We start from the raw sequence: 13,308 nt of genomic DNA, 5'->3' as shown, positions 1-13,308 counted from the left end.
AAGGGGAAACGAATGTCACTTATTACTAGCAAAGCAGTGCCGTTAAAAGGATGTTGCTCTGGTATCCTACTTGATCATATATTTTGAAACTCTGGAATGACTCAGTACGACATGTATAATACAAAAATAGTAACAAACCTGAGTTAAAAAAAAACACTACTGACTGACTGTAACGTTCGTTTGTTTGCTTGGTAGTCCGTTCGTCTGTCCGTTCGTTCGTTCACTCGCTCGCTCGCTCGTTGGTTAGTGGGTTGGTTCGTTCACTCGTTCGTTCGTTCGTTCGTTCGTTCGTTCGTTCGTTTGTTCGTTCATTCGTTCCTTCGCTCAATCGCACATTCGCTCGTTCGTTTTTTCGTTCATAAATCCCTTGTTACACCCGGTAAGAAAATTCAAACTGTAGCAAGTTTTACCATCAAAAAAAGCATTTATTTCTTTTCATGCTATTTAGAAGCTAAGGACTCTGTGACAATTTATTGATGCTCTTCGCTCTTTACAAGTTAAGCTAAAACATTGCGTGGTATCCACTTCGTTTGCAAGAAACTTTACTTGAGCAGTCATCTGTAAAGAAATAAGAAAAACTCAGGTTTAATGTAAGCTAGCAATATACATGTACACTATTTCGTGGACATCGCTTCTTCAGCGGAGTATCTTTGGGCGAAGTAGGTCGTCTCATTTTTTGTTGTTGTTGTTTTTTTGCATTTTTCATGTGAGGTTAGTCTTATTTTCAAGACTATCAGCTTCTAATTTACTCTTTGATATTAGCAAAACATAAAGTAGGAAATCGTAACTGAGATTGATCTAAAAATAGCTTGAGAGAGATTTCCCCTGGGAGTAAGGCCTCTATAGCAGGTTTAATCTCTTGTCCCCTAAATCCTCTCTTGACTAAGAATACAAAAAATACAGCGATTCGACGTTTCGAAGTAATAGGCAACATCATTAGCAAGAAAAGAAATGTGAAATGAAGTCAGAAATGGGGTTCAAGTTGCACCTTGCATTACCAAAGCGTTCTCAGTTAAAGATGGTTTGCCCAATGCCGACATGCATGTGTTTCATCTGCTTCTAAATTGCTGCTTGAGGTCCTTGAGGCTACCGTGTTCCTCATGTAGGGTTGATTGAAGTGGCTATTTGCATAACCAGCCAGCGTAGACCGCATTTAAAGTAGTAAACAATGCTGGTCGCGACTTTCACAACTTCGGTTGGCTATATTTCTTGATAATGATGTTAGCTATTACCTTGAGGTTTACTGTTACGTCTGGCTCAGGAGACAGACGGATGCCAACAACATGAATAGTCGAATCGCTTTGATTTTTATATTCTAAGGAAAATGCACGTTTAAATATCAACGACCATTCAAATTATTACAACGAACCTTAAAAGGAAAGTAAGTTTTCAGTAAGGGAAATACTACAATTCGAGTTTGAGACCACAGACCTCGTCCATACAAAGAATAAGAAGGGATTGCAGATCAACTGACAGTTTAGTCATTCGATGTGGAAATCCGTATTTACTGCAAAACGTTATTCGCTGTATAGAGGAAACTATGGAAATAAGGCATTGTACCGGACGTCACAGAATGCATATGAATAAACAAATCGATCAATTTGAAGCGTTCCCTTAAAAGAGCATGAACAGCACGGCTGGCATTTTTTACTCACCAGTTATATGTTGGTAAGTAAGCGTCGTCCCGCAGTCCATTACCAGTTCCCCGCCGTTTGTTGGAAGCAAGCGCATCATCTGTTTCAACCTGGAACCTGTTTCGAGTTCTAAGTTTTCTTTTGCTCAGCGTTCGGCCAAACCTCAGATAATTACCCTCTGCACTGTGCAGGAAAGTTGTGGAGAAAAGGAAAACCAACAAGAGAACGGATAGAACAGTGCGCTTCATATTTATTGCCTAGAAAATAGAGAAATGTAGGCACACAGTTACAATTACACCCTCTAAATCATCGTTTGGATTCAAGCAAGTTTATGTACCATAAAAAGCTCTCTTAACAACTGCCCTGAAGGAGTCACTTCAGAGGGGACTGCGCGGGGTCTTATGAAACCGAGGGAGCGCCTGGAAGAGGAAACGAGAGAGAACTAAACGGGACGCGGGTGAGGGGCGGGGGGTGGGGGTGGGGGCGTTTGGGGCTCAGCTGAGGATTCATGTCAATAAACGTGATTACAAAAAGCTGGCTTACTGTCGTAATTTCGACACTTGACGGAACCTGAAGAGGCAGTATCATGAAGTAACTGACCCATACATAAAAAAGTTCATACACAAAACAATCATCAACCGGTACGAGATACGACAGGTAAAGAACCTGCCTTGCACGCCGAGACTGCTAAGACTTCTCGTAGTCCGAGACTAATGAAACAGCCCGATCGCTCCTTGTTCACTATTCGCTCATGGAAACTGGAACTCGGACCAGTCATCTAATTGTTTAATTATCATTCTAACATATCTTTTTTTCTACTGAACGGATTTGTGGATAGCAAACAGAACTGGCAGAAAATGGAAATTGTAGTGAACTCGTTTAAAAATCATACTTTGCGTGTGTCGAACATTGTAACCAGCTATTTTTAAACACCACCATGATAGATCAGAATAGTATCTTGATTAATAACCGTTACCCAACATAATCTTTGTTGACCATCTTTTACCTATCAATCAAAATTATCGAACAAGAAATTGAACATATCAAACCAGTAATATAAGATTTGAAGAAGATTAGATATCTAAGAAACTCTCCACTACACTGATAACAAACAGCCCTAAAACTAACGGACTTACATTTTTTTCGTCAGTTTTTTTTCTTAAAGGAAAGGGCATATCTAATTCGCCCTTTTAACTTTGGCGTTGCAATGCAGTGTATAATTCAAAGCCTGCTGCAAATGTAACACTTTTAGAATTCCAACAGATCTTATTTAAATCTTTAACCCACCAAGCGGTTGAGAAGTTTTCTGGGATTCTATTCCACGTTCCTGTCGATTTCTGTAACGAATTCTCCACTCTTGAGTCGACGCTGTCTTAAATTCGTCCCTAGAAAAGAAAACCATATTATGTAGCAATCTTTCAGCCCATTTATCTCGATACGCAAATAATATTCTTCCGTAAAGAATACAGCTTTGTTTTAGCACCGGATCTAAACCTAGCAATGGACTACTATCAATATTCCGTGTGATTTGACCATACGTGTTCTTTTGAATTTTACACCATAAAATATCTTGCCTAGGAAATGAACCTACGAGTTAATATTTGCCGTATTGTTAACTGTTCAAATAAGGTTTTCCGTTTTGCGCTCACTTTTTGTGTAACTGTGTAATCAGCAAACATCAGAGACAGGCAACCAATTAATTTCTAACTTAGTAGAATAAACTCAGTGATTCAGGATGCTCTGGGGGCGTTTGTATTTAAATAACAAAAAAAACGAAGCTTGCTAAGGTTGTTAATAATTCTTTCTTTCTCCTGTTTGTTAATTGCGCGCAAAATGACTGTTTGGTAATTAAACTTTCTAAGAAAAATCAAATACTACAAAACCCAAACTTAATTTAACAGTCTGTTTTCCATTTTGAAATCTCTGAGATTCTCACGATAACTCCTATCTCACTTTTCGTCTTTTGAAAAGCACCATCGGACAACATCTGAAAAAGCTGAGGTTTACATGTATGCATGGACATCATTATAAATAACTACGTATGGAACGATGTGGTAAATGCTTTAAAACTCTGAATTCTCATTCTATTTTCACCTTTTTATGCTTTCACGACTATTTTTTTTTTTTTGGTTTGTTTTTCTCAAAACAAAAAGTAAATCAAAATCTATCGTCAGAAAATTCTAACTCTGGCAGCCTTTTAGGATGAATTTCAAATCTGAAATTCAACGCTGTTTTTTCCTTCATAAGTCTTTGGATGGACAGGCGAGATTTTCTATGGACGTTGATTGGTTCTGGGTTTCTGTAATGAGCCAATTTATTTCATATCGTGTGGAGTGAAAGTTAATCTTCGCGAGAAACAGCATTAAATTCAGTCATTATGATGATTCTTGTTAATGCTTGCTCGTTTAAGGCGTTACAACGGCCAACACTGATCATTTCCGGGCTTGACTGGAAACTGATTCATCAGTGAAGTCTTACCGAGCGGATAAAGTGTTTTGATTTTGTTGCCTGTCTTTCAATGCATGCATCATGGAATATAAAATTTAAGAGTTGGGACGTTGCCAAAAAATAATATATGAATTTTTCCGTTCATTTTGTTGGTAAAAGTTGTGTATTTACATGTCCTTAAAACCCTTGCCACTTTCCTCCAGGCCGTGAACTGTTCTTTCTTTTACTGCTGTTGCAGTGGTGCTTTTGACGAGAAAAATAATGGATGTTGTGTTTTTCGCATGTATTAACCTAATTAATTTTCTATTCTGAATTGTTATTCTGAATTCGTGAGTCCCAATTCAAAGCGCGTATGTTTTAAAGAAACATAAATGTGTCTTAAACCGTTTGTCCCTATTAACCCACAGTTTTCAAACTGGTTTTTTTTTTTTATAGTTGGTTATTACTATGAATTCATTTGGGTAAAATAATTCAAAAACTTAACCCACATTGCCTGCGATTTCAAGACAACGAGCTAAAGAAGACTATCTGGAGAAATTCTAGATGTTCAAAAGACCAAAATGTAAGAACACCGGTTCCGGTGAGAGCTACTTTATGGTCACCAGCGATTATAAGGAAACGGTAGCCATTATTTATATGAAAATTCCAATCAGTTCAGGTAGAAGTTCAGAAAATGTGACACGCTTTCTGGTCTAAAATTTCATCGGCGATTTGGTGATTTGGTGAAATTTGTGCTGGTTCCAGTTCCCAACTCGGCGTTAGGTGTTGCATAGTAGTCACTAGTAGTTAATTTAGATTTTGGTCCATGAAAAGCAACAGAAATGCAAGTTATATTTTGGTTTCCAAGACGTATGTAAGTTCATGCTCACGGTTTATTTGAACATGTCTTAGGAGTTATCTTGACATCGGAAAGATCCTTTAACAGGAGACACAGTAATTATTTTTGCTTTCACTGACATCTAAATAAAAGGTTTTGATTAATCGATTTGTTACCTAATGGAAAGGATATAACAAATGAGATGACGATGTTAAAATTTCAAGAAGGTCAGGATACGTGACTATTTCCATTTTTACAAGGCAACACAGCGTAACTGATACAGAGTGCAGAATCTATGAAAATTCCAAGTTCTGAAAATGTTTTACCAATGTATTCCCCTTAGCTATTTGATTTTATCGATATTCTGTTAACAAGAAATTTTGTGCTATTGGATGAAATGCAAGACAATCTGTCCAAAATTAATTAAAAAGCCTTGATATGCTCACAAACTCAACTAAAACTAAACAAACTAAATGCAAAATATTAGCGTCCCTCTACAAAAAGAAAAACAATCTTCATGAATATATGAACTGATAACTAAATTAACTTTGGCCAGTTTTCCCTTTCGAAATGAGTACAGAACACATAGCAAGCGTACTCAGAAGATTTCTGTGAAAGAAGGACGTGGCATTTTAAGAAAAGGCTGTGTTTAGCTTTCTCATTTTCTTAAAACACGTCGACGTTTTTAATTAAAATCTACTTTCAACTTAACCGTGTAGTGTTAATTTAATACATTTGTTTCCACGCGGCCCACATACTCCAAGCCCTAAGAACACACAAAAATTGCTCCACTTTTATCTTTATCAATTTGTGTATTTTAGAAAAGGAAACTTGGCTTAATAATTGTAACACTGACTTTCCAATATTTAGGCAGGTTTCTTAAATTAAGATAATCGAAAAAAAAAGAAGAGTTCAGTTAATTTTTGAACAAAGTTGACTTCGTAAACTTGTTAATTGTAGCCACGTACGTTGGAAAGGCTATCAGAAATACGTTGGATTAAAACGAATCATAGCATATTTGATATTTCAGTCTTTCTAAATGCACAGTGCACAATTAAGGCCAACTGGATAGGCATACTCCAAAAGTTTATTTACATTATTTAATTAAATTCCAGACCCATTAGCAGCGAACATCGAATGAAGAAAATCTACAATTGCAAAACTAGGTTGCGCATCCGTTTCAGGGCCAGAGATTTGTTTCCACATAGAAAATTGCACTTGCGATAAAAGATTCATAGCGGAAAAAAGTTTTGTCAAAGTATTATGGCATTTATATGAATCTTTGTAGATCGAGAAATGAAAAGGCACGAATTCTTAATTAACCCAGCCCCATTTTCTACGGCTATCATTTATAATATATACGATGGAGGTAAATTTACGATAAGGGGAAATAAAGTTTCGCAAAATTTTAAGAAGCAAACGTTGTTCTGACTTAGAAATTTATGAAACTCTTCGTTTTTACATGCTTCATGCAGGTTCCTATTGATTACTTTTATATTTACCGAGCCTACTTTTTGACTTGACATGAAAATGGTTTATATCGCATGGAAAGATTTTGACAAAAGCAGAATAGACGTTGTGCTGCAGAAGTTTATGGCAATGGTAGAGAGTCTGATCAATGACGCCACAACTATCTCTTACTTTAGGTTTCATGTTAAATGCAAACATCATTCAGAATCCCCCTAGAAAGAAAAAAAAAAACATTCATCGATCTTTTTTTGCGCCGAGAATTGGGCCATTGATTCTCTCCCTCCAAGCCCACCAACTCATGGAAACATGATTCTAATTAAATAAGACAATGGCAGTTGTTTTAGTAAAGCAAACTTGATCATTTCACGACAATTAAACTACATCTAGAATAGAAAAGAGGAACTCTCAAATTTAAATTTCCTTCTTGACCGAACTAATATTGGAAAATAAAAAGCACCAACTGAAAAGTGTTCTGCTCAGTTCAACATTCAGTAGCGGTCACACACTAGGGCTCACTACAAAGACTCAAGTTAGAACCACCTGGGTAAGCTTAATAAACAATTTCCCAATCACATGAAAGGAGCCCTCGTTAACTTTCGATTTATTTGAACACTTAGACACTGGGGGATTATCCGAGGCGGTAAACCCCATGACTACCTCTGTGCATGTGGGAATACTGTTCAGTAGCTTTCAATAATCACTTGTTAGGGTTTCAAACACTGATTTAAAGGAAAAATTGAGTTGTGATCTCACTCAGGTAGCTCAGTGTTCGAGTGCAAAGTTTTATTTCCTTATCAGAAAAAGAAAAACTAATAAAATGATAGTGATCGCAACCAGGTAAACAAGACTACCTTGACCAAATTGAATGTGACAGTTTGACGCCGTTAAGACAAAAAGGTGAACGATGAACAGCAAGACTGAACCAATATGAATTTAGGTAAGGTAAACTGTTTCTCGCACATCAGTTTAGGCCGTTATGGCAAAGAAGGAATTGACAAACATGACGACTGATCGAATCGATGTAAAATTAGGTATGACTCTAAGATAAATAAGAGGGCGTCACTAAAGATAAGGAACACACACGATCGTATCATTTTGTCACCCTATAGATCTGAATAAAAGGAGAGCGAGGCTCGATGATTTTGCAAACTAGGTTAGGTCACCACAGATTGCTCAAGTTTTGTAAGGTGAGTGAGTTATCCGAGTCTTTTTTTCCGATTAGGAATACGTAGCAAATGGGTTCTTTTTGTCATTTTGAGAGGGCACTGGGCGCCAGCATAATAACAAGCGTTTTATCGTTTCCACTTTTGAGGCAAAAGTTTTGTTCGTTCAACAAAACAAAACTGCAGATTTTAGTATTCCAGGGATGTACTAAGTCCGTGTTTCACGCTGACGGTGATATTAAGAAGTTTTAAGAGATTAAAATTTTCTTGGGGTAAATCTTAGAGTGGTTCTGTTTCAAGTGTCCACCTTCCTACTTTACTGGGTCACCTTTAAGAAGATGAAAAGTTAAACCCATATCTCTCTCTTTCGCTTTTTTGATTGAATATTATACGTAATAATCAGCTTTCTAACGATTGTCAGTTTTCAGTTATTATGAAGAATCTTGTTCCAGTTGTAGCCGTTCTTGTTGTTGTCCTTGTAATTGCTGTTCAAGAAGTACAGCTTGTTTCTAATTGGGGCAGAAGATTCGGCCGCTCGCTTGACAAAAAATACAGCAACTGTAAAACGCACAGACGTCAAATGCAGTTCCACCGTCTGGAGACATTTCCGAAAGTTGAAGAAGAAGACCGAGGCGGAGGCGATCAGTCTTTTAATGAGCATCTGCCGGTAAGAAATACTCTGCCACAAGGGATACCAACCTTTTACCTTAAAATACCTCTACCCACTTAAAACGGTAAATAGATACCAGTTTTATGTCAGACTAGCATACCAAATTCCGGGGGTTTAGGCCTACCGTCGACACTAATCCGTCACGAAAACGGAGCTCATCGAAAACGCTCTTCAAACCGGAGGAATTTGAAAACACCGGCTTTGCGTTTTCGTGTGGACGGAAAACATTTTGAAAACGGAGCTTTTCGAAAACGATGGCGTCCCGATAATCCTGTGTTTCCCAGCCTAAAAAAAAAACACAAATCCAAAGTGACCGGCGATTGTTACGTTTTAAAATTCCTTTGACTCAGTGTGGCTGGGGCAACATACAACCATCTACTTGGACCTCGAGATTGCAAAACTATTTAATGTTTCATGGTATTATATATATGGCAAGAGTTCTTTAATAAATAAAAAGACCTTCTTTTACACCGGTTGCTATATGTGTATCAATTTGTTCTGTGTTGTATTTTGATTCTACCTTTCAGGCCTTTGAGGAGGATTGATATCAGCGAAACTCTAGACCAGGAAGATGAAAACTGTGAAGAATGAAATACTATTCACCTGATAATATAAAGAAGTGCAAAAAAAAACAAAAAAAAAAACGAGAAGCAAATAAAGCAAGTTTTAAAATGCAATTGTTGTGAGCCATTTTTTGTTTGTTTGTTTGAATGATTGTTTGACTGTGTATTTCTCTGCATTTGGTGGGCTGCAGAGATTGAACTGTGCTTAGATATTCTTTAAATAGGACGTATTACGTTCAATTTGTTTGATACATTCTTGGACTTTCCAGTTGATTTAAGGTGGACCGTGTCGTCACCTCACTTTGAATGGATTATTACCATTGTCCTTCAATAATTGCATAAACGTTTCCAAAACGAGACATTGATTAAAAAGTAACCGCCGGACAGAACAATTTTCTGCTTGCGAGCATTAACTAATAAAGGAAACGGGGAATAGAAAAGAGTATATCAATGGCGGGCTTTTTCGGCGATACGGCCGGCAGCATTTTGAATTCGATTTTTTTCAAATAGCTATTATGAGATGCTTAGAGGGCAAATACATACTAATTTGCCCCCTGAGTGTCCCATAATAGCTATTTGAGACAAAAGAATTTAAAATAGCCGCCGTATCGCCGATTGTCAGGTTTTAGTTATTATGAAGAGTCTTGTTCCAGTTGTAGCCGTTCTTGTTGTTGTCCTTATAATTGTTGTTCAAGAAGTGCAGCTTGTTTCTAATTGGGGCAGGAGATTCGGCTGCTCGCTTCGGCTCGCTCCATTCGGCCGGTCCAATTTGAATTCTATTTTTTCAAATAGCTATTATGAGATGCTTAGAGGGCAAATACATGCTAATTTACCCCCTGAGTATCCCATAATAGCTATTTGAGGCAATAGAATTTAAAATAGCCGCCGTATCGCCGATTGTCAGTTTTCAGACACTATGAAGAGTCTTGTTCCAGTTGCAGCCGTTCTTGTTGTTTTCCTTGTAATTGCTGTTCAAGAAGTGCAGCTTGTTTCTAATTGGGGCAGAGGATTCGATCGGTCGCTAGACAAAGAATACAGCAGAGGAAGAACGTACAGGCGTCAAATGCAGTTCTACCGTCAGGAGACATTCCCGAAAGTCGAAGATGAAGACCGAGACGGAGACGGTCAGTCTGTTAATGAGCATCTGCCGGTAAGAAATATTCTGCCACAAGAGGATACCAAACTTTTACCTTAAAGTACCTCTATCCACTTAAGGTGGCCGAACACAGTTTTCGCGCGCGCTTTTGCTGATGCAATTGAGCGTGCGCACAAGGATTGCAAAGAGCGATCTTTTTATTTACTCAACACCCGCACTATCTGTGCTATTTTTTCTCTATTATTGAACGCAGTGTATTGATGGCTTTAGTCTTTTATTACAAAGATATGTTAGAAAAGGTAACGACGCAAAGAAACCAGCAATTCTCAGCTTTCTCTTTGTTACCGAAAGAACACAGTTAAATGCAGCGCATGCACAGTTGCTCGAAAAATTGAGACCGATTGCTTTTGCAGAAACTTGCGGATTTCTGACGATCCAGTCGTTAGAATTTCAAGAAATTTGGCAAAAAAATAGTTCAGAAACCACGTGAATGATCTATCGCAAAAAATCTGAATTTTGACATAGGGAATTTTTAACAATACAGAACATGCGGTGAAAACGATTTACGGCGAATTACGAAAATCGCCTATGTCAAAATTTTATTAGAACAGTGTTGACAGAAGGGATTTAATGTCAATTCGTAGTGGGCAAAAGATGAAAAAAATCTAACGACTGAATTTTTTTTAAATAAACAAAAACCATTTTTTAAGCCTTGTTTTTAACCAGCCCCGTTGCCATGGCAACAGCACACACCTTAGCCAAAATGCGAGAATAAACTTTTCTGTGGTTAACCTTGACTCTTGCAAAAAACGAGCGCCAAAGCATAAATAGCTTAAAAGTAATGGTGAATTAAGCATAGGCTCTTGAAAACTGTGTTCGGCCACCTTAAAATCGTAAATAGATACTGGTTTTGTATCCGAGTAACATACCAAATTCCGTGGATTTATGCCTACCCTCGACATTCATCCGTCACGTAAACGGAGCTGATCGAAAACGCTCTTCAAACCGGAGGAATTTGATAACGTCGGCTTTTTGTTTTCGTGTGGACGGAAAACATTTTGAAAACGGAGCTTTTCAAAAACGATGACGTCACGATAATCCTGTGTTTCCTGATCGAGTTTCCCGGCCTAAAAAAAAAAAATCCAAAATGACCGGTGATTGTTACGTTTGGCTCAGCGTGGATGGGGCAACATACAACCATCTCTTGGACCTCGAGATTGCAAAACTATTGAATGTTTCATGTTCTTATACATATGGCAAGAGTTCTTTAATAAATAAAAAGACCTTCTTTGTCGCCGGTTGCCATTTGTGTATCAATTTCTGTGCTGTATTTTGTTTCTACCTTTCAGGCCTTTGAGGAGGATTGATATCAGAGAAACTCTAGACCAGGAAGATTTCCATTATGAATAATGAATTACCACTCACATAATTATATAAAGAAGTGAAAAAAACGAGAAGCAATAAAACAAGTTTTAAAATGCAATTGTTGTGAGCCATTTTTTTAAAATGATTGTTTGACTGTGTATTTCCTTGCATTTGGTGAGCTGCAGAGATTGATCTGTGCTTAGATATTGTTCAAATAAGACGTATTACGTTTGATTTGTTTGATACATTCTTAACCTTGGACTTTCCGGTTGATTTAAGACGGACCGTGTCGTAAACTCACTTTGAATGAATGATTACCATTGTCCTTCAATAATTGCATAAACGCTTTCAAAACGAAACATTAATTTAAAAATAACCGCCGGACAGAGCAATTTTCTACTTGCGAGCATTAACTAATAAAGGAAACGGGGAGTAGAAAAGAGTATATCAATGGCCTTTTCGGCGATACGGCCGGCAGCATTTTGAATTCTATTTTTTTCAAATAGCTATTATGAGATGCTTAGAAGGCAAATACATGCATATTAATTTGCGCTCTGAGTATCCCATAATAGCTATTTGAGGCAATAGAATTTATAATAGCCGCCGTATCGCCGATTGTCAGTTTTCAGTTATTATGAAGAGTCTTGTTCCAGTTGTAGCCGTTCTTGTTGTTGTCCTTACAATTGTTGTTCAAGAAGTGCAGCTTGTTCAGTCTAACTGGGGCAGAAGATTCGGCCGCTCGCTTCGGTTCGCTCGATTCTGCCGGTCGAGTTTGAGTCCTATTTTTTTTCAAATAGCTATTATGAGATGCTTAGAGGGCAAATACATACTAATTTCCCCCCCCCCCCCGAGTATCCCATAGTAGCTATTTGAAACAATAGAATTTAAAATAGCCGCTGTATCGCCGAAAAGGTCCATTACTAGCTATACTCTTGGCCCATTAATTGAAAGCTTTGATGCCAGATTCTCCCTTTCACGAGTCATTTCCAATTATGACTTTTTTCAAATCTTTTTATAAACAGCGACGTATTGATATTGTTAAGAAAGATGCTGATTGGTTGAACGTTGTCATGTATCGCTGATCGTGAAAGCATGGGCTGTACCACCGCGAGGTCACTCAACATCAATGGGCGGAAGAACTGAATGTTTTCACGAGTTACCGCCTCACGGAATGTCCATGATTTTACGAAGCTAATCATACATTTCAGAAAATTTCCATTGTGCACTGCATTGGAATCATTGGCGGGATATGCCACAAAGTATCGACGCTGCCTGGTCGTTGACAAGTTGACTTTAAACCGCAAATAATCTCCAATGTAAAACGCATTTCTATAAAGGGAATGATTGAGGCAGGTGTAGGGACTCGAATTCGGCTCAGACTTGAATATGAAGACCTCTGGCTCTTCAGAAGCGTATCAGTTTTTCAGGCGGCCGTTCATGCCTAGTTGTTTTGGGACAAGATTATGATTTTATAAGTAACACTCTATTTTCACTAATAGAAAATTTTATTTGCCACCATTTTGATGCTCCCAAACAATAGAATAGTAAACACGAGAAAAGGAAATAATTGCCCTAAAAGGAAAAAAAGTTCGCTGTTTAGAAATGGCCAATGTGACGTCAGGAGACAACGCTGTGTAAGCGAGCTTTTCCTTTGCCAATCTTGAGTAACAAACTTGGAGTAATTCCCGCTCTTACTTCAAAAATGTATTTATATTGTAAGTTTTATGATACTATGGGGTGCCCATGTTAGGAGAGGTAATTGGAAATTCAGGATTAATGGAATTGGTTTTACAAATAACTTTGACGATAAGCCTTGACGCGCACTACTGTATCAATGCCATTTCTGCTATTCATACCACAGTAGATCTTGCCGTTCCGTAGCAGTTTTCTGTGACCTCACCAGCGAGTGGAATGATTCTTACAAATCCCATGCGGTAGGCGCAACTACGCGTGGTCTGTGGTTCTGCAGGGGGCGTATTTTGGGAGGGGCGCTTAATGAAGGAAACACGGTACTTGTAAATTCAGAATTAATGAAATTGATCTTACAAATACTCTTGACGATAAACCCTACGCGCACTTCTG

At 37.9% G+C, this 13,308-nt stretch overlaps 2 protein-coding genes across 2 annotated transcripts in view; one reads left to right on the top strand and one right to left on the bottom strand.

The window, feature by feature from the left end:
- Nucleotides 1-13,308, bottom strand: part of LOC145479668 (uncharacterized) — a 252,955-nt gene that overhangs the window by 191,209 nt on the left and 48,438 nt on the right. The gene's annotated exons all lie outside the window — the stretch shown is intronic.
- On the top strand, nt 7,506-8,879 carry LOC145479719 (uncharacterized). Its single transcript, XM_081458156.1, has 3 exons — nt 7,506-7,556; nt 7,954-8,199; nt 8,730-8,879. Exons 1-3 carry the CDS (start codon nt 7,506-7,508, stop codon nt 8,745-8,747), a joined length of 315 nt encoding a protein of 104 aa, XP_081314282.1. The 3' UTR covers nt 8,748-8,879.

Source organism: Orbicella franksi, chromosome 2 (assembly GCF_964199315.1).
Source record: "Orbicella franksi chromosome 2, jaOrbFran1.1, whole genome shotgun sequence".
NCBI classification, from domain to species: Eukaryota; Metazoa; Cnidaria; class Anthozoa; order Scleractinia; family Merulinidae; genus Orbicella; species Orbicella franksi.
Note: the sequence above shows the minus strand (reverse complement) of the source record. Positions and strands in the feature narration are given on the sequence as shown.